The 19,076-nt window shown below is 38.0% G+C and overlaps 1 protein-coding gene across 1 annotated transcript in view; it reads left to right on the plus strand.

Annotated features, from left to right (window-relative positions):
• Positions 1–18,848, plus strand: part of YLPM1 (YLP motif containing 1) — a 24,146-nt gene extending 5,298 nt beyond the window's left edge. The window contains exons 3-17 of the mRNA XM_009319391.1: positions 554–797; positions 1,980–2,072; positions 2,479–2,653; positions 2,802–2,947; positions 3,306–3,493; positions 4,141–4,203; positions 4,490–4,609; positions 5,322–5,498; positions 5,717–5,800; positions 6,066–6,149; positions 7,628–7,714; positions 10,756–10,807; positions 15,951–16,081; positions 17,903–18,082; positions 18,448–18,848. Coding sequence (XP_009317666.1) covers positions 554–797; positions 1,980–2,072; positions 2,479–2,653; positions 2,802–2,947; positions 3,306–3,493; positions 4,141–4,203; positions 4,490–4,609; positions 5,322–5,498; positions 5,717–5,800; positions 6,066–6,149; positions 7,628–7,714; positions 10,756–10,807; positions 15,951–16,081; positions 17,903–18,049 — 1,791 coding nt within the window. The 3' untranslated portion in view covers positions 18,050–18,082; positions 18,448–18,848. The remainder of the gene's footprint in view (positions 1–553; positions 798–1,979; positions 2,073–2,478; positions 2,654–2,801; positions 2,948–3,305; positions 3,494–4,140; positions 4,204–4,489; positions 4,610–5,321; positions 5,499–5,716; positions 5,801–6,065; positions 6,150–7,627; positions 7,715–10,755; positions 10,808–15,950; positions 16,082–17,902; positions 18,083–18,447) is intronic.
• The last annotated feature ends 228 nt before the right edge of the window (positions 18,849–19,076 follow it).

The following is a 19,076-nucleotide window of genomic DNA, read 5'->3' on the forward strand; positions in this document are numbered from 1 at the left end:
CTTTGCAGACAGCAGGAGTCTTTGGGAATAAAACCGTAGACACTTTTGAACTGAGATAGGCCTACTGGAGCTTAAATTGGTAAGGTTATTTTGAAGGAGAAAATAAATAGTATTTAAGCCTTCACATAGTGAACAAGCACCAAATTAATTCAGGCCACCAGTTCTTGAAATATTGTCCTCCCACCTGTAGCACATTGATGGAGGTACTAGAAAATGCTTATGATTTGATTACCAGTTGCCATTGTGCTTACTGACTTACAGAGGATGAGAGAAGGTTAGTTTACAGATCTACATTAAAAGTGCTTTCTGCATCTAGGTCTCTTCTCAGCTATCTTCAGAGGCACCAGTAGAAGCCCAAGCTATTAAACCTTCTCCTGCTGTTATTATAAAGCCTCCCGTGTTGTTCAGACAGCCCACCCCTGTGACAAGACCAAGTGCCCCACTGACAAGGCCTGCTACACCTATGACAAGGCCACATGCTCCAGTTTCTACTCCAACTACAACCCCAAGTCATGGTCAGTCTTTAAAACCATCACCTTCTGCTGTGGAACAGGAACGCTGGGATGAGGATTCTTTCCACGGACTCTGGGACACGAATGAGGATAAAGGAGCAAATATGGAGTACGAGTTGTGTAAACAGGAGTCAATGATGCCTCCACCTGTCTCCTCACCTGTGAAAGTACCTGCCGTTCACACCTCTGTTCCATCAGCTGTACCAGTGTCCCTTCCTCCAGTTATTCCACCGGTTCCTAAAGCACCTGTGATTCAGCAAACTGTGGATTATGGCCACGGGCGAGGTGGGTATTACAGTGTGTTTGTTTGATCTGTAACGGAGAGCTAATTAGTCCTTCTAGCTTCTTTCTAAAGGAGTGTGCCACGCAAAGCATGCTGTAGATGTCCTGCAGTTGACCTGTAGGCTGCATACGTTGCGATCTAATGCTAAGCAATGCAGTTTTAAGGAGTCTGTAACCTCCAGCCTCGAGTTTAATGTTTTCTTCAATGCTGTGATAATGAGCTATTTCATGTGAACTGAATGGTGTATAGCCATGTCTGCTTCTAATAAACACCAACTGATGTGATCACATCAATGTGTTATATTTAGATTGATATGGATACTTCCCTTAATCCCTTTGTAGCTGAGTATGAAATGACTGTGGTAGAAAGTACTTTGGATTGTTACAGTTCTTAGGTATGACTTAGTAACTTAAAGCAGAATGTGACTGGTGTTTGCATTATTTATATACTGCTTAATGGGTGTGAGGTACCCTCTAGACGGGGACGGAGACGAAGTTCTAGTTCTGAAGGGCGTGCGCTCTAAACAGGCATTTAACACATAAACAGTGAAGGGCTCTGATTTTTAGTATTGAGCTTATCAAAGCTAAAGTTCAACACTAGTTTTTTTTAATAGAATTCATTTCCCTCATTCTTAGTTTTTAACAGGAGTGAAATCATGTCGTAAAGAAGTTCTTAAATTGTGCATTGTCGTTTAAAGAGTGTTTTTTCTCTCTCTAAGGTGCCATAACATGAATTGAAGCCATATTGATTCCATTAAGTAGATATTTTACTAAAAGCTGTTAGAAAAATTGTCACTGTTAGGAATCTGAAGTGAGCATTTCAGTTAATATGCTTGACATTACAGTAGTTCTATGAGCTATTGAAACTTTCAGAGCATTTTAATGTTTGTAATCTTCTGACCGTGCGCGCTACCTGAACTCATCTGAAAAGGCAGAAGTCCCATTCTTAAGATAAAGTGGTACGCATACTTACACACACACACACACACACCCGCTTCAGTCTTTCAAAACCATGGTGTTGTGTGTTTATGTATAGCTCTTTTTGCATTATCCATTAAAAGAAATTTTGGTAAGTTATTCCAGTCACTTTTAATACCATTGACTGATTGCTTTTCATGACAGAGGAAAGGAAATGGAAGAGGGGTATTTTAAGACCTTGATTATTTTTTGATTATTTTTAACCAGATATAACCACCAGTAAAGTGGAACAGATTCCATATGGGGAGAGGGTAACCCTGCGTCCGGAACCTCTACCGGAGAGGCAAACATTTCAAAAAGGTAGGGAGCGCTTGGCTAGCGCTCAGACAGTTAGTTAGCTCTTAAGAAAAGTTGTAAGGCACTAAAAGCGTATTTTAAACTAAGTAACTCTTGTTTAAGCTAGAACCACTTCATTTTCTTCAGAGGCCCATAAGAATAACAGTTTATATTGTCAAGAGGAGTAATGCAGTCAATGACTGAGCCACTTTAAAAATTCAGTTTTGTAGCTTTAAGTAGGATTTCATGGTATGGTTGCCTGTTACAGTTTGGACAAGAGATTGGTGGCTGATTAAATCCATTCTAGCCCTCTCATCATATGTTTTTATATACTTTTCTTGCACTCATGTTTGTTGCTTTTCCTTCAAAAATAATAAAAAATTCAGAGTATGTTGTAGTAGTTTGGATTTCCATGGGTTTCTCCTTTCAGAGCACCCCGGTCGTTACAACAGAGAAAGAGATCGTGAGCCTTATTTTGAGCGTCAGGGTAATTCCAACACAGATCATCGGGATTTCAAGAGAGAGCGGGAATTGCACAGAGACCGTGGTTCTGTGGACTACGAACGAGAGAGATTTGAAAAAGAGCGGCATCCCCGAGATGATAGGTACGTGGTTTCAGAACACTATTGAAATCAATACAATTCAGGCTGTACTGGGTATCAGGCTGTCCATTTTGCCTGTAAGGTACATGTTAATTTCTCTCTGGAACCCATAGTAGAAATTCTAGAAATACGCAAAATACTCTTTTGGCAGGGTTCTTCCTACTACACCTTCAAGGACTCAGTCTTACCGTGACAAGAAAGACCATCCTTCCTCCAGACGGGGTGGTTTTGAAAGACCACCATATGAACGAAAGACAGATCGTCCAGCATATGATCATGGACCTTCCATGTTTGGAGGTACAGTTTCTCAATCTTGAAGCCATGCTAGAATATTATGAAAAATATGGGCTCGCAGGGGTGAAGATTAATTGGGAGAAGATTAATTGATCTGCAGTATTCCTTTGTTCAGAATATATAATTCAGGAAAATTTATTTGGGTGGTGTCATGTAGTTTTGTTTCTCAGTGATGATGAGATCAGGAACGCAACAGTTATATACTCTGCTAAAAAATGTCTTTGATTGCAATAGGTTCAAGATTAGAAATTTGAATTATTTTGGGGACAAATCCATGATTTTATCCTAAAATAATGAAGGTCTGTTTAAATCAGCTCAGCTGGATATGAACATCTTAATTTTTTTATTTTACTGAACTAAGAAAATTCTTCTGTCCAAACACTGGAATTTGAAGGTGATCGTAGAAATTACCCTGAGGAAAGGATTCCTATTTCTGCTCCATCAATGCCTCGTCAGCCACCACCTGCTCCACGAGTGGAAAGGAAGCCAGAATCTAAAAATGTAGATGATATTTTGAAGCCACCAGGACGGGATAGCAGGCCGGAGAGGGTGAGTATGCATTGTGAAAGCAGCAATCGGTTTCTATGAGGTCTGTATTCAGATAAAGTGCTCATGAGTGTAATATTTTGGGAACAAGGCTACGTTTGAGGAAGCTCTGGAAATTCTTTTGGTTCTTTTGCAAATGCCTAGAGTGTTGTAGCATAGCTATTAGGAGTCCACAGGAGATGTAAACTTCCTGAGAATGCTAAGATGAAATTCCTATTAGTGGGTAATGTTAATGTATTTTAGACTCTTCTGAGATCTTCACTTGGGTTCTTGATGTATCAGAGGAAAGACCTGGCTTTACAGTCAGAGATTTGGCAGTGCACCATATAAAATAAGAAAGAACAAGATTCAGGCTATAAAACATTTAAACAAGTTTCGTTCAGATAAAATTATCTGAACCAGATCTATAACGTCTTATGCAGTATGAGCTGCTGAGATGATTAACATCATATACTCTTATTCTGTGGAACTACTACCATTCCTCACAACCTGGTTTGTAAAATAGGCAGTGAGGCATGGTACTGGCTTTGCTTGATGATATGCAAAAGTGTGAGCCCAGAGCACATAATTTTCTAGAAGAAAATTTTTGCAAAAGAGATTCTGTTAAATGTAGTACAGTATCCTATATTCTTACATGATCTTTGTTTCAGATCGTAATCATAATGAGAGGGTTGCCTGGCAGTGGAAAGACACATGTAGCAAAACTCATCAGGGTATGTAAACAACCACTCACTGTGTAGTGCTGCTTGTCTTTTATGTGTTTTCCTCTGCTGTTCTCTTTCTGTTTGTCTGGAATTTCGGCCTGTTATATCATGTTCTGTGTATTCATATGGCATATGAATTCCCTCTGCTATTAGCAAGCATGAGGGGTACTGCTCTCTTCTTGTTTTGAATATAGAGCAGGGAACTGCTGTTTGCTGGAAGTGTTTTGAAGATCCTCTGTAGCAGAATGGAATTCTTACTGCAAGAGTATACGTTTTCTTTTTGCTTTCCTCCCAGGATAAGGAAGTAGAATGTGGAGGACCTGCACCAAGAGTGCTCAGCCTGGATGACTATTTTATCACTGAAGTGGAAAAAGAAGAGAGAGACCCAGATACAGGGAAAAAAGTGAAAAAGAAGGTACTTCTAATTCAGTTGCTTGTCTTGACAAAGAAACAAGGCATTCTGGAATAACACAGTGGCAATCAGAATTTCAGTCTGTGGCTTTGGAAGAGTGCAGAGGTCTGTGGGCTGTTTTTCAAAACAAATCAATGTAACTTAAGGGCAGAATGGGCAAATTCTTAAAAGTTGACCTGGAAGATGGTGAGGGGTCTGGAGAACAAGCCTTATGAGGAGCGGCTGAGGGAACTGGGGTTGTTTAGCCTGGAGAAAAGGAGGCTCAGGGGAGACCTCATCGCTCTCTACAACTACCTGAAAGGAGGTTGTAGTGAGGTGGGTGTTGGTCTCTTCTCCCAAGTAACAAGTGATAGGATGAGAGGAAACGGCCTCAAGTTGCGCCAGGGGAGGTTTAGACTGGACATGAGGAAAAACTTCTTTACTGAAAGAGTGGTTAAACATTGGAACAGGCTGCCCAGGGAAGTGGTAGAGTCACCATCCCTGGAGGTATTTAAAAGACATGTAGATGAGGCGCTTAGGGACATGGTTTAGTGGGCATGGTGGTGTTGGGTCGATGGTTGGACTCGATGATCTTAGAGGTCTTTTCCAACCTTAATGATTCTATGATTCTATGTTCTTCTCATACCAGTGTACTTTGTGGTCATAACATTCAGCAGTTGAACATTAGCAATTTAATAGGTGTCCTCTTTCTTAAATGCTTTTGTCCTTGATAAAGGTGATGGAATACGAATATGAAGCTGATATGGAAGAGACCTATCGTACCAGCATGTTTAAAACTTTCAAAAAGACCTTGGATGATGGCTTCTTCCCCTTCATTATCCTTGATGCTATCAATGATAGAGTGCGACATTTTGAACAGTTTTGGAGTGCTGCAAAAACCAAGGGTTTTGAGGTAATAGAGCCTAAAAAGCATTTGAACTTGCTAGCACCCGTGTGCTGGTATTTTTAAACTTTTGAATGCAAAGGCCCTCCCACATTCAGGAAAAATGCTGTGGTCTACAGTTACAAATTTACCTTTCTTAGAATGTAGAACTGCAGAGTGTATCACCAGGCAGAAAAAGAGCTCTAAAAATTGATTTACAATATTTAATATTGTCTTTCTCTTTCTAGGTGTACTTAGCTGAAATGAGTGCAGATAACCAGACGTGTTCCAAGAGGAATATTCATGGACGCAAGCTAAAGGATATCAGCAGGGTAACTGTATACATCGGGAGTCATAGGATTAATGATATGTTTCATTGTGCTTTCAGGCCTGCTGTTGTTGGAAAACTATTGACCTTTTTTAGACTACATAATGCTTACACTTTTCCTCTAAGAAGACCTGCTAGTTATTTCATGGGATTGATTGAAATTACTTTTCTTAAGTACAGATACATCTTGTTTGTGATCAGAAACCCAATTTTCCATTGAATCTGTTACATTTTTAGAGGTGCTTCATTTTTTGTTTGTTTTTTGTTAGATGTCTGATCACTGGGAGGCAGCACCACGTCACATGATGCGCCTGGACATTCGTTCTCTATTACAGGATGCTGCTATCGAAGAGGTGAGAATCTCTGCTTGTTAAAATTACAAATTATGTAGATGTGACTACTGAGAATACAAAGCAGAGAAAGGTATGATCACAGCAGGGCAGTTATGCTTGGCACTGTAGAAAGCCAGAATCACTGTGTCAGACAAGTGTATTCCATTATCCTTAGCAATTACCCAAACATGCAGGTACATGTTACTTTTTATCACCATTTTGGAGCCCAGACTTAATGCATCTTTGAGGAAGAGTTGAAGCCACGTTGCTCTTCAGCAGCTGTTGATTACCAATTAAAGAGGATCTTTGCTCTCTCAGATGAAACTCAGCACTTTTTCAGGTTACTGGATTAATTGGGTCATAATTTGAGGAAGTAGTTTGATACAATAAATAAGTAAATAAAAAAATTTGAACTCTTGCTTCCTGCTTTGAGAAATACAGACCTGTAGCAGAGAATGAAGAAATAAATAAATAACACGTAGCAAAAGATTACACTTACTGTGGAAGTATGCTACCTTTTTATTCCATTTGCTGTGATATGCATCTTCGGTGTGTCAGCTTTCTGTATTGTTGCATTCTTCTTTGGCAGATGTTTCAGGAGCTCTGGGAATAAATTAGTATGTTAATTGTATGGTCATCATGAATGTACCCTAGCTGCATGTTGCTGTCAGGACAGCTCTTGCCATGGCCATAGAAACTGGTGAACTGCTGAAATAGGAAGAGAGTTTACTCTTTGCAGTTTGTCATGAGGTCAACAGGTTATTTTTGAATCTCCAAATTCTTTGTATAGGAAAACAGTAATCTTTAAGAGGACAGCAAAAGGCTCAGCTCTCAAGTAGACTTGGAGAAGGGCAGATTTGGGATTTACTCTGTGTACATCAAGGTTTTACTAATGGCAGTGAAGAACTGTACACACTTGGAGAGTTTTAGGCATGCCACAGTATACACATGAATCCCCATTAGAAATGTGGACCCCAGAAAATATTCTGTTAGATGGGCAGGGTTAGATGTACGTCTTAAAGCATCCATTTTCTTTATTATGTTAATCTCTGTAGTTATTATTTTTCACTGTGATATTTAAATATATAAAAGATAAAGGCTTGATAGAGATGTTCTATGCAGAGCGCGCCATTCCAGTGATGCGTAAATGGCAAGTTTAAGATCTTTTTCTGAGATTTCAAGTTTTGAAATGTGATTGTGTGGGAAACGAGAGAAGTATCTTACTGTTACAGATAATGGTAGCATAAAGAATGCATGTGAAGGAACAAAATAAACCTTGCTACTTTCCCACACGGTTTGTCACTCTGTAGCTAGAAGGGAACCTGCTTCTGAGGGAAGCCAAAATGGAGCCAGTATTCATATTGCATCATCATACTTTCCAAGATGAATCCTTTCTTTCCTCTCCTATTTGAACTTGGAATCTCTACTTACTCTGCTAAAAAGATAATACTTAGAAGTCAAGCAGTACCTTGTAAGTCTGTGCTTGTGCTTTGGAACAGGTGGAGATGGAGGATTTTGATGCAAATATTGAAGACCAGAAAGAAGAAGTCAAGAAGGATACAGCAGAGGAGGAAGAAAGTGAACTGGTAGGAGACACATCAGCCATCTCTAACAAAATGTTTGTTAATGTGTCTGAGGGAGAATCTCAGTCTTATAAATGCCAACCCATTGCCATTCTTAGCAGTGCGATCTTAATACACACATTTCTAGTCATTTGTTCCTTAAACATTTCTAGGAGAACTTTAATGTTAAATCATATTATTCCTAACTGAATTTTTTTAAGAATCTGTGAGTATATGCCACAAATAGCATTATCAGTGGAGCGTGGCAACATGCCTCTTACAGTCATTTATAAATTGCAGTACACTATAGCGCTGTCTTCCAGATTATCTAAGAATTACACTAAGTGGAGGGATGGGAAGAATGGGCAAAGATTAATTTAGGTTATTTCCTTTCACGTGTCTAAAGAACTGTTCTCGACTGTCACAGTATATGACAACAGTTATGAAGAAGAATGCTTTCTCTGCCAAGGCTTGCTGACTTTGTTTGTCAGTAGGTATTTTCAAGATGAGGGATTAGGTCTCTTGGATAAATGAAAGGTTAGAGAATTGCCCTGAGGGCTGGCGTTTTTAGGTATGTATTTAAAAGGCTACAGAAGGCTTCCTAATGTAACTTCTTGGTATGTGTTGGAGCTGCAGCTGGTCAGTGCTTGATGAGTTGAATGTGTCCAAACCCTGGTTCCCACAATCAAGCAGTTAAACTCCAATAAACAGGAAGTAACCAAAAATGTCTGAGACGAGCAAAGTCCTTTTTCTTGATGGAAATTTACTGTTCCTCAGGAGTGGCAGTTTAGAAAGCAGTTGAAATACGGAATAAAAAAAATAAAGCTTAGGAAGAGTGGATTTTAATAAACATCTGGTTTTTGCAACATGACTCATTTATTCTCTTTACTAAATTATTCTTTGGCACAGAGTATGAGACTGCATGAAGTGTGGTTAGAATATTTCAAAGACGCACCCATGTTTACAAGAATATGGCTGCTAGTCTCATTTCTTGGAAGTGAGCAAAGAGAAAGTTGTCTAGCTTTTGAGACATCTGTGCATAAGTGTGTGTGTATGTGTGTGTTTATGGGCTCTGGGAGTGTCTTAATGTACAGCACATATAGCAATAGGCCTTTTCTTTATGAGAAAAGGAGAAAGCTTGGTGGTAAAAACTATGCAAATTATTAATAACAAAGTAATCTACATATAAGAATGTTTTCTATTCAGATTCACAAGAGATGAAAATCAGCAAAGAATTATGTGCTGTATGTAATCTCTGCTATTCAGTCACATGGCTAATCTCAGAGAGGCATGTCAGACAGAAAGGTGGAACAGTACACTGTATTTGGTATCTGTTGCCTTCTTGAGAGCAGTTGTTAAGGGTTCTTCATTTTGCTGCATTTAATCCTGTGGAAAAAGAGAGGTCTGAAGCTCCTGCCATCTGGCAGATGTCCTTGAAATATCCAACTGTCTTGTACCAAAGGATGAAGTCTGAATCTTTTCTTATCCTATCTGAGGACCCGGATATCGTACAGATTCAGCACACAATAGACCATTTCACACCATCAAAGTCAGTCTTTGTTGCTATTATCAACTCCCATAGGGTTGTTTGTAGCATTCAGACAATTCTTACTTTTCTGTGCTTGATGGTATGAATTATTGATGCATTTAACTTAGTGTTCTCACCAGTGTATCACACATCACTTTGTTCAATACAGGCTGCTAGCTGCGGTGTAAACTTTCTGAGCAAATTTTAATGTGCAACTTGGTTTAAAAGTATAAATATACATATATATATATGAAGCTTATTTATTTGTTACAAGGAAATATTGCAGCACAAACTGTCTCAGTTTGTATTAATTAGAGACTTGATTTAAAAACAATAAAATACAGAGATCTGATAATCTCAAGTCACTGATATATGCTTGATAGAAAAAAGGTCTTTCAAGGATTTTGGAAGAGCAGTGCTGAACATAATGAAAAGCAGTGTAGCTCTCTGCAATAGTACACTCTGATTTAGTAACCCTTAGCATTAACAAATACATGTATATGTTTACCACAGTGGAGGCAACCTATAAATAGGGCAGGAAAGAAGTTAGTGTAATAAAACTGGTCTGTGGATTGTTTGTTTTCGTGTTGAAATCTTCTAGAGTAGTTCTTTTCCCTCTCTATTAAAAATAATTCTTAAAATAATGAAATTCTCACAGGGGTTGCATTTCACTACATTGAGCTTTTTATGTGATTACAGAGAAACGTAAGTAATTTTATATGAAATCTGAACAGCTGAAATGAGTTATAAGGGGTTGCTTAGTAAGGATTTACTTGTCCAAGAGTATAAAATGAAAAGATAACAAGAAGATATCTAAAATAAATACAATTTTGCCAAATTTAATATCATTATGCTCATTTACAAGGAATAAACTGGCTAAAGATCATTACACGTAAAACATATGATGACATTATTTGCAGGGAAAAAGTGTTTTAAAAGAATCATTGAACTAAGAGGGTTATTTTAAAATGAAAAATAATACTAAAATCTTAGTGATTCAGCAGATACTGTCATTTAAACAAAAAAGAATTTTGTTTAGTTGTGGACTAATCACTCGTACAAGAATTTAGTATATCCCTTCGAAAGGATTATTAAGTGAAGCTTATGTGTCGTAAATCTGGGAATATATTCTTAAAAGCTTATGACTACGGTAACTTTTTCATCTGTATTTGTAAAGCTTTGAATATTCTTTATGCCTGATAAGTTGTGTTGCAATAACTTTTCCACCTGGGATAATATAATATAGTAACTGTGCACACAGCACCATTGCTGTCTGTTAGACTCATTCTGGAGTTCTGTGTTTGCAGAGGGTAGCACTCTTGTAATGATTTGCAAGGGCTGCTAAAATCACTGAATGGGAAGTGGATGCAGAAGTTCTGAAATACTGAGTAATTTGTTTCCTTCATCTGGTAACAGGAATTGTGCCTTACGAAAAGAAATACCTTAAGCTCCCATTATAATGCTGTTTCCAGTTCAAAAGTGATATGCATGTGTGTCTTTCTCTAATCCTCCGAGCTTCTCTCTGTGTATGATTTAGGGTTACATTCCGAAAAGCAAATGGGAGATGGACACTTCTGAGGCAAAGCTAGGTGGGTATTTATTTTTTCCTGTTTCTTATAGTTGGTATCTGATGATGTTTGCAAAACCTGAATTTTCGTTTTTACTGTGCCTCCTTACCAAAGACAAATAAATGTATTGATCTCATACACGTGTCTGAAACTGCAAAAGCATCTATACAGAAAAGGAATTTATCTTCTGCCAGAGGCAAGGGACTTAAGACTTTCTAACCATCGCTGTTTTATATACTCATTAATTGTTCTTCCATCTGTTCAAGGAAAGTACTTTGTCTTCAAATTTAAAAAAAGCAATATTTCTATTCTTTATTCATCTCGTCTGTATTATAAAAAGCAAAGAGTCAACTTACATTGCACTGCATTCTCGTTCATGCTGCATACCTTTTTTTCAAGCCTAAATGTCGTCGGTAACTTCTTACTTTCTTGGAGACATGTCTAGGAGCTAAGTGTGTTGAAGATGTTTCTTGCTCTCCAAAATTGACATGTGTGAGGACAAAGTAGTGCCATGCTTTGAAGTTGGTTCTGAATGATTAGACCTCGGTGTGTCTTTTCAACAACTTAGGTATTGAAAAGTTAAAGTTCGTTATGCTTTTCAGTTCCAGGAGAGTACTAGAATTCTTAGTAGGATGCAAAATGGACTTTTCAGGAGCACAAGGGCACTGTTTTTGCTGCACTTTTTGTTCTGATTAGTGCTGCTGGTTGCGTTAGACATAAGTGCTAATATTAGGATTCTGTCAAAGTCAAAAGCAACTTTCAGGCTGAAATGCATGCACCATGGCCATGGTGGAAGGTGTACACATGGAAAGGGGTTTCTAGTCATTATGATCAGTTTTGAGATTTTTTTTTTTTTTACTGAACAGTAATGGTTCTAAGTGAAACTTTTATCAATGCAATCCGCATAAAACTGCTACTTTGTGTCATGTCTATGAGAAGTAACAAATACCTGAATGGGACACAGCATGTCTTAACATTTTGAGGTTTGCTTCTGCATGTGTGGTACAGCCCTGTGTATCATTACTTTCCAGTAACCAAAATCACAATTGCACCATAGAAATAGCGTTAGAAGTTCTGATTTACATAAAGCAGCCTTTCATCTTTTGCTGTTAACTGCTTAGCTGCACCATCTCTTCTGCTGCTGTGCTCTCTTTTAAGTTATTTAAATATTTGTGGAATATATTGACATTGTGGCACCTGCAGTACAACTGGAGGAGCCTTGTACTCAATGATTGCGCCATATCACAGCTAGGCAGCTAGACAGAATTAATCCAGGATTGCTCTGCATTTTTGTTCTACGAGTTGATTGTTTTAATATCTTAAGATTATTTCTTAAGTTTATAATGATTTTTTTTCCTAATTGTGTATGAAATCATAGTACTGGAAAACTGCATTGTTGAAGAATGCTCTGATACATTGCGTTGTATTCCAAATAACATAGACTTCTTTAAATACTGAGTAGTAGGAACAGATGCGTTGCACTGCATACGGTGAAGCTTAAGTCATCCCGTGCGTTTTATAAATATCACAGGAATCCAAAGTGTGTTCTAAAAATATTTGTAGTTTCTAGCAATGTGGAGACTGTGACTGCAGCAGAAATTTACAGATAGCTTTCAAACTTTGTCTCTCATGATCAGTACTGCTAACAACTGTGTTGCATTTCTTTCCAATGAAAACTCCATAATATAAAACACAGGATTTTTATATGGTCTCCACTTAAATGTAAAATGGGGAGCGAGCAGCAGAGTCAGTTTTATGCTAAAGTAAGTTACTTGCAAGGCTGTTGCAATAATCCTTCAACAATCAAACTCCATTAACAAACTGGATGTTAGCATGCTGCAAGACACAGATACAGGTGCTGAGAAGGTCTTTCTATTAAATCTGTATTCACGATTTTACTTTTATAACTACCCTCTAGATTCATTTTTATAAATATATAGAACTATAGATTAAAAGTAGATTCTGACAGAACATACATTTAAAAAAAGCCAGGCATTCCTATGTAATGAATGTTTCTCTGAAAAATTGCTCTGCAAGGGCAGACAACTTCTAGCTCAAGGTATGCGTTATAAGCACTTGCAGTCTGTGAGTAAGAATTATTATATTTAATTCACAATAAGACTTTGTGGTAGATGACCAATTAAAATTATTTCCTGAAAGGCATGTAAACTGTGGTATGCATTTGTTATTCCAAAGTTTAGTTATTTCCTGGGAGCTGGCCTGCCCATCAGGTTTATTGTGTTAGTCTCAGAGGGCACACATTTGCAGAAGTGATATAAGTGCAGAATCCAAAAACAACACTGTAAGTCTTGTTTTGCTTTTTTGTTTTCGTTCTGAATAGATGTTGTTGCAGGAAAGCACAATAAGATCTTACTGATTGTAAAAAGCCTCGGAAAAGGTCTGAAAAGTTTGAGTTCTTTAGCTGCAACGCTGAATTGTGACAGTCGCCATACCGTACGCCCCAGAGCTCTTGCTTTTAGTTCAGATTTACTTTGCAGGGGTGGTGCATTCCTCTGAGTATGTGTGGTGTATCATTTCCTTATGTGTTGTGAGTGCACAGTCACATTTTTATTCTAAAGTCTAATCACTGGTCTGTCTCAGTGCATAGTGCACACGGGTTCTTGTATTTAAATTTGCAGAAATGGACTCACATTTTTAAAATTTGACTATATTCGAAGTGTGTAGCGCAATACTCTGTTTCAAAGTGCGGCTTAGTGGTGAGTTCTACAAACTTCCAGGGAACGAGAAATGAGCTCTGGCATAGCTAAAGTTTTGATACCATTGTAAAATTTGCTCTAGAACGCAAATAACATTTTACATAAAACTTTGGCTTTTGTATAAGAAGGGCAAAAATTTAGCTAATTAAGTCAGATGCTTTATTATTAAAATTCTAAAGGTGAGTTTTTAAGTTCTGTGGGTTTTCAGAAATGCTGCTGCTTCATTGTTTTTAAAATTGAAATGGTAAAATGATGTTTGATAGTTTAACACTAAATAATCATCTGCCATAAATATTCACAAGCACCATTGTTACAAAATGACACCTTGTCTCATTTTCAGAAAAGAATATTCTGAAATAATGCTTTGTGGTAGGCTTTTGACATTTCTGTAGTATGTCTGCTGCATGGCACATGTGCCTTGAACCACGATAGTATGGATGGGAGCAGATCCCTCTGGAAAGGCAATGCAACTTCAAACATGGAAGGAGATAACATTTTAAAATAAATTCTGTGTAGCAGTAACAAAAAGGGACAGTTCATACTCTGAACGCCTCCTGAACTCCTCTGTTGATGTTTGAGTGTTACACATTTCTTGGCGATGTTTACAATTGGTCTGTGTGCAGCAGGGGGTGGGAGACTGAACTCTTTCTTCCACATTGGTAATGAGATGAGCTTGCATCGTAGCATGTTGCCTTCCAACAGGAATATGTCTGCGTACAGATACTTGCCAACAGAGAGCTCCTGAATTTTCAGTTCTTCATGTTCCTAAATGCTCCTCGATGCATTTGTTGCTCTCCTTTGCAATGTCATTTTTTTCTGGAAATCCTTATGCTACAAATGATCTATGCTGATTGATCCAAGAGTAATACCGAGGAATAGTGCAAACACGCTATATGCTGGAGTAACAGAGGAATACTGTATAAATCAATTTTGTCTTCTAGAGGGAGTGCCGCCTTTCTGTGGAGATTGAGCTTCAACTTTGGCAGATTTAACTTAGAGCAAAAGAAGAGCTTTAACTGAATCGTGTAACAAGATATCATGTAACATACAAATATTCTGCACAGTTTTCTTAAATGTTGGCTTTTTTAAAAGGCAGAGGGGGATTAAAATGTTTTCTTAGAAGAAATTCTGTATCTGTTCCAGGGAAATGGAACAAAGGTGAAGTCTTTAAAAATTTTACAGTTGTATGAGGGAGAAATTACTTCATTAGTTTATGGCATTTAAATTATTCTAGCGTGTCTACATCACCATTGCCTCACATTATCTCCGTTGTTGTTCTTTTCTCTCCCATATTAAGTAAAAAAACTCATCTCTGAACTGAGCTTCTTTAAATACATACCCTTGAACATCCTCTCTTGCTATCCGGAAAATATGCTGCCTTGTACTTGGTTTATTTCTGAGGCCTTTTGTGGGTGAATTTAATTACATCAGTGACTTCTGAAACAATGTTACTGACATCACTGGAAATGGTTTACAGAATGTAACTGCCAAGCTTAGTATTCCTTCTGCATATACTTGAGTTGTTGGCTTATAAAATGGTAGCATACATCGACAGAAGTCCTAGGATTTCCTTTGACTTGTAAAGCCATTTTTCATTTTCATGCTTTGTTGTTCGTAATCTTACAATGGATACTTCATCTCCTTTCCAAAAGCAGTTTGACACATAATTTCAAGAAGATGTTGTTTTTTCACTGAAAATAAGTGTCCAAAGAGGAACAAAATTTTAGAACCTAGGAATGGAATTGTTTCTCCTCATACCTTATTGGTTCAATAAGAAAAAGAAGAAAATGATGACTGTTGGACAAACCTACTGCTCAAATATTCATGACTGACCTCTTACACCATGAAACAAAAGATTCTGAGATTTTTTTTTTCCAGTCCTGGAGAAATTTTTGAGTGTGTTTTCCTTGTGGGGAGAGAAAAAGAAAGGGGGGAGAATCAGGGTTTCCAAGGAGCTTTTTGTTTAGCAGAAACAGTGTCTCAAAAACTTGTCTTTGATGCATTAAATTATATGATCGTCACTTGTTCCCTGATACTGCATGTATGCCATGTTTGACACAGTATTAAACCCCAAATTTGGGAAAAATGCTACAACTTTAGTATTGTGTTCAAATACAGAAAGGTGGACCTGTGGTTCCTGGCTATATTGTACCTGTAAGGACAGACTCCGTATAGTATGAACATCCAGAAGAACAAGCTTTTCTCCTTCATACAAATAACAAGACTGAGTGTTATTGCCACACAGTTAATGTGAAAGATCAATAAAACTTGAAAATGGTGTTGTCTTCTCTAGTTTATTTCAACTCTCATCATTCCACCTGTCAAGACAAGCTGGATGTACAAGTTCTGCTGCTCATTCTTTTGAAAATTTTTCCACTCTCGTCTTGTTTGTGTGAATATTAGAAAAAAATTCTCCTTTAACTCTGAGGCTCTGTGTTTGTTCTCAGACAAGCTGGATGGTTTGCGGACTGGCACTAAAAGGAAACGTGACTGGGAAGCAATTGCCAGCAGAATGGAAGATTATCTACAGCTTCCAGATGACTATGATACACGTGCTTCTGAACCTGGAAAGAAAAGGGTAATAAATTTTCAAATGACTTTCTCTCTGTATATGACCATTTAACGGTCTCTGTGAAAAAGAGTTGTATCAAGTCATGCAGTGTCTATGAATATGGCGATTTCACTGGCTCACTTTTCATTTGCTGTCCCATTAGGTTCTGTAAGAGAATATTCTTGAGAGTAGGGTCTTCCAGAGGTAAACAAATCAGTTGTAACGAAGTGAGGAGTTGTAGATAATAAAGATTAACTATGCATGGCATGGCTTTTGAGATTGAGAATGGAGTCATGTCCCATTTCTTGCTGGGGGAGATGATGCACTTTGTTTCAGAGCAATCCGTAGAGTCCTTTTCTTATGCTGTATGTTTTGTGATGAGATAGTGTGATATACAGTGCAGATTCCAAGACAAGATGATGATTTTATTAAGCTGTTTTTTTGTTAGGTTTTGTAGTAAGTAGGCAGAGAAACAGTACACTGTTCTTATGTTCAAAAAGATTCAGCTGAGGAAAGTATCAGCTTTCTAGGTTTTATATCAGTTAGGTCTTGTAGACATTACCTCCTGCATATACCTTGCATAAAGCTTGGGAGATGATGTATAAGAAGTTGGCTTCAACCACTTTATGTGTAGTTCTGTTCTGAACACACAATGCTACATCTTCAAATACATTGTGAAAAAAAGGGCAAAAAATTGTAGAGAAAGATGAAAGAGAGGTAAGAGGAAGAGTTAATACTTTTTTTTTTTTGTCTCCAAAATAGAAAGACCAGCTTTTGCCACTAAAAGTAATTTAACTGTGGGTGTTTGGGCTTTGTTTTGTTCTGTAATGTCAAATAGAAAACATGGGTAGTACTGGACAGTGTGCATGAGAGAAATGGAGATACTAAGGCATTGGCAGAGGAATTGATGGTGGAAGAAAGCAGACATTACTTATCAGCGGGAATGTCTGGGGAAATCCAGCTAGAAAGTGGAATAGGGGGGTGCTGGCAGAAAGGTAACAAGACTATGTTCCCAGGTAACAAGTCAGCCTGAATGGGACTAATCAGTTAGGATGTCAAGGAAGAGCTCCTTCACTAACTGTTTTTTTTTTTTTTGTCCTGCAACGGTGTGTTCCAGCTGAGTTTCTGGACTGTAGCCCTTCATCATCACCTCCCTCACTCCCTCCTCCTTGTTGCACTCCCTCCCATTGGTGTCTGGGTTTGTGGGTGAGAGTGACTGTATATGGTTGAACAGGATGAATGCAAGTGATCTGCATGACCATGAAGAGCCACAGAGGAGAAGGCTGCAGCTGTAAAGATGGGAGATAACAAATGCATGAAGAAGTTTAGTGTGACAAAATAGTGGAAAGATTTAGACAGAAATGTATCACAGAAGATAGAGAAGAAAACTGTTCCTCTCATTCATTGCTGAGTTGCTCTTTAACACTGTCTTTCTGTAGTTTCATAGTCGTCTTCTAGATGTTTCCATTGTGCAATTGAAAGACAGGTTGTATAGAAAATGAAGACACTAAATTAATCTTTGATAGTTCTTCCTGCAAAAAGCATTGCTTTGAACAGAGAAATAATTGTAGTAATTACACTTCAGCTCTCAGAATTCTAGCACTGAAATGGAAAAGGCTAATCATCTGTACCTTTCTTCTACTCCGTGGAACACCTGGGTTATTCAATTAAAAATAATGTAACTGGTGTAGTTTCCATCTTTACCCATTGGAAAACAAATTAATACTTACCTGTTCTAATGAAAATGAGTACAAATTAGAATTCTTGTGCTCTTATCTGCAGTGGAAAGCCTAGACTTGTCTCAGGATTTCTTAAGAGATTGTCCTACTGATAGTGTGTTCTCCACAGGTGCGGTGGGCAGATCTAGAAGAAAAAAAAGATGCAGACAGGAAAAGAGCCATTGGTTTTGTTGTTGGACAAACAGATTGGGAGAAGATAACAGATGAAAGTGGTCATCTTGCTGAGAGAGCCCTCAACCGCACCAAGTATATATGAAAAAGTGGTTAAATGGAATTTTGTGCCTTTAAGGTAAGTATTGAGTGTTCAGTTATAGCCTTGATGTTTTTTAGGTTTTTTTAAGAGTTGAGGTTGCACTTCATGTCATTGTTAGAATTCTCCCAGACAAGATTATTTGATTTGGAGCCTTGTATAATAGGTGTCAGCTGTGCCCATGTCAATGTGCACCCTCCCATACAGCATCTAAAAATAAAAGGAGAAGGATTGTCAGCTATCAATCTCCAAACTTTATTAACAGGAAGATTATATTTTCATTAGAAGAGTAGTTTAGCTGTGTGCCTAGTCCTGTCTAGTTCAGATATTGCTTACTATATCTTAACTCTCATCATGTTAATTGCTGTTTTACTTGGTGTAACAAACTTTTCCTTTCTTTACAGGCCATTTGCTCTGAGGAGAAGTGAACCAAGGTGTCATGAGCATCTTGCATGGGTCATGTCACTCCCACCTTCACAGTTTTTCTTTGTTACTTTAGTTTCAATAATTTTCTTGAGATATTGGCAGATAACCAGTGCCCTCAAAAAACCCAGTGAATCCCACTGCTCCTAAGTGAGAGAGACAGTTTACTTTTTAATATTTTTGGAGGGGAGGGAGGGGGAGGGCCAGTAGTTTTAGCTGCTGTTTGTGGGATAAAGTGGAAGGATTTGACAGACATTACCTCCACTGTACCGTCACAGAATGTTTATCACCTTTGCTTTGTGGCTGTTCTCGTTTTATACTGTATGTACCTTGTAGCTTATTGTATTAGGAAGCAGAACAATAAATTTCACTATAAACTTGGTGTTTTTGGTGGACCATATAGCATGGGTTTTGTTTGACATTTTAAATGTGGTCTGTGTTCACATGTTGAAAGTGCTCAGAACTGTCCTAACCTGGAAGAGGTGCTGTGCTCATATTCTGGAATGTGTCCTGTCTTCTAGGTTTATCACCTGCTCTTCTCATAGGCAGCTCCATTAAGGCCCCAGGTTTTGCTGGCCTTTAGGAGTCATACCATTCTCATTCTTCGTAG

Source organism: Pygoscelis adeliae, unplaced genomic scaffold, assembly GCF_000699105.1.
Source record: "Pygoscelis adeliae isolate BGI_AS28 unplaced genomic scaffold, ASM69910v1 Scaffold71, whole genome shotgun sequence".
In the NCBI taxonomy this organism is placed as follows: Eukaryota; Metazoa; Chordata; class Aves; order Sphenisciformes; family Spheniscidae; genus Pygoscelis; species Pygoscelis adeliae.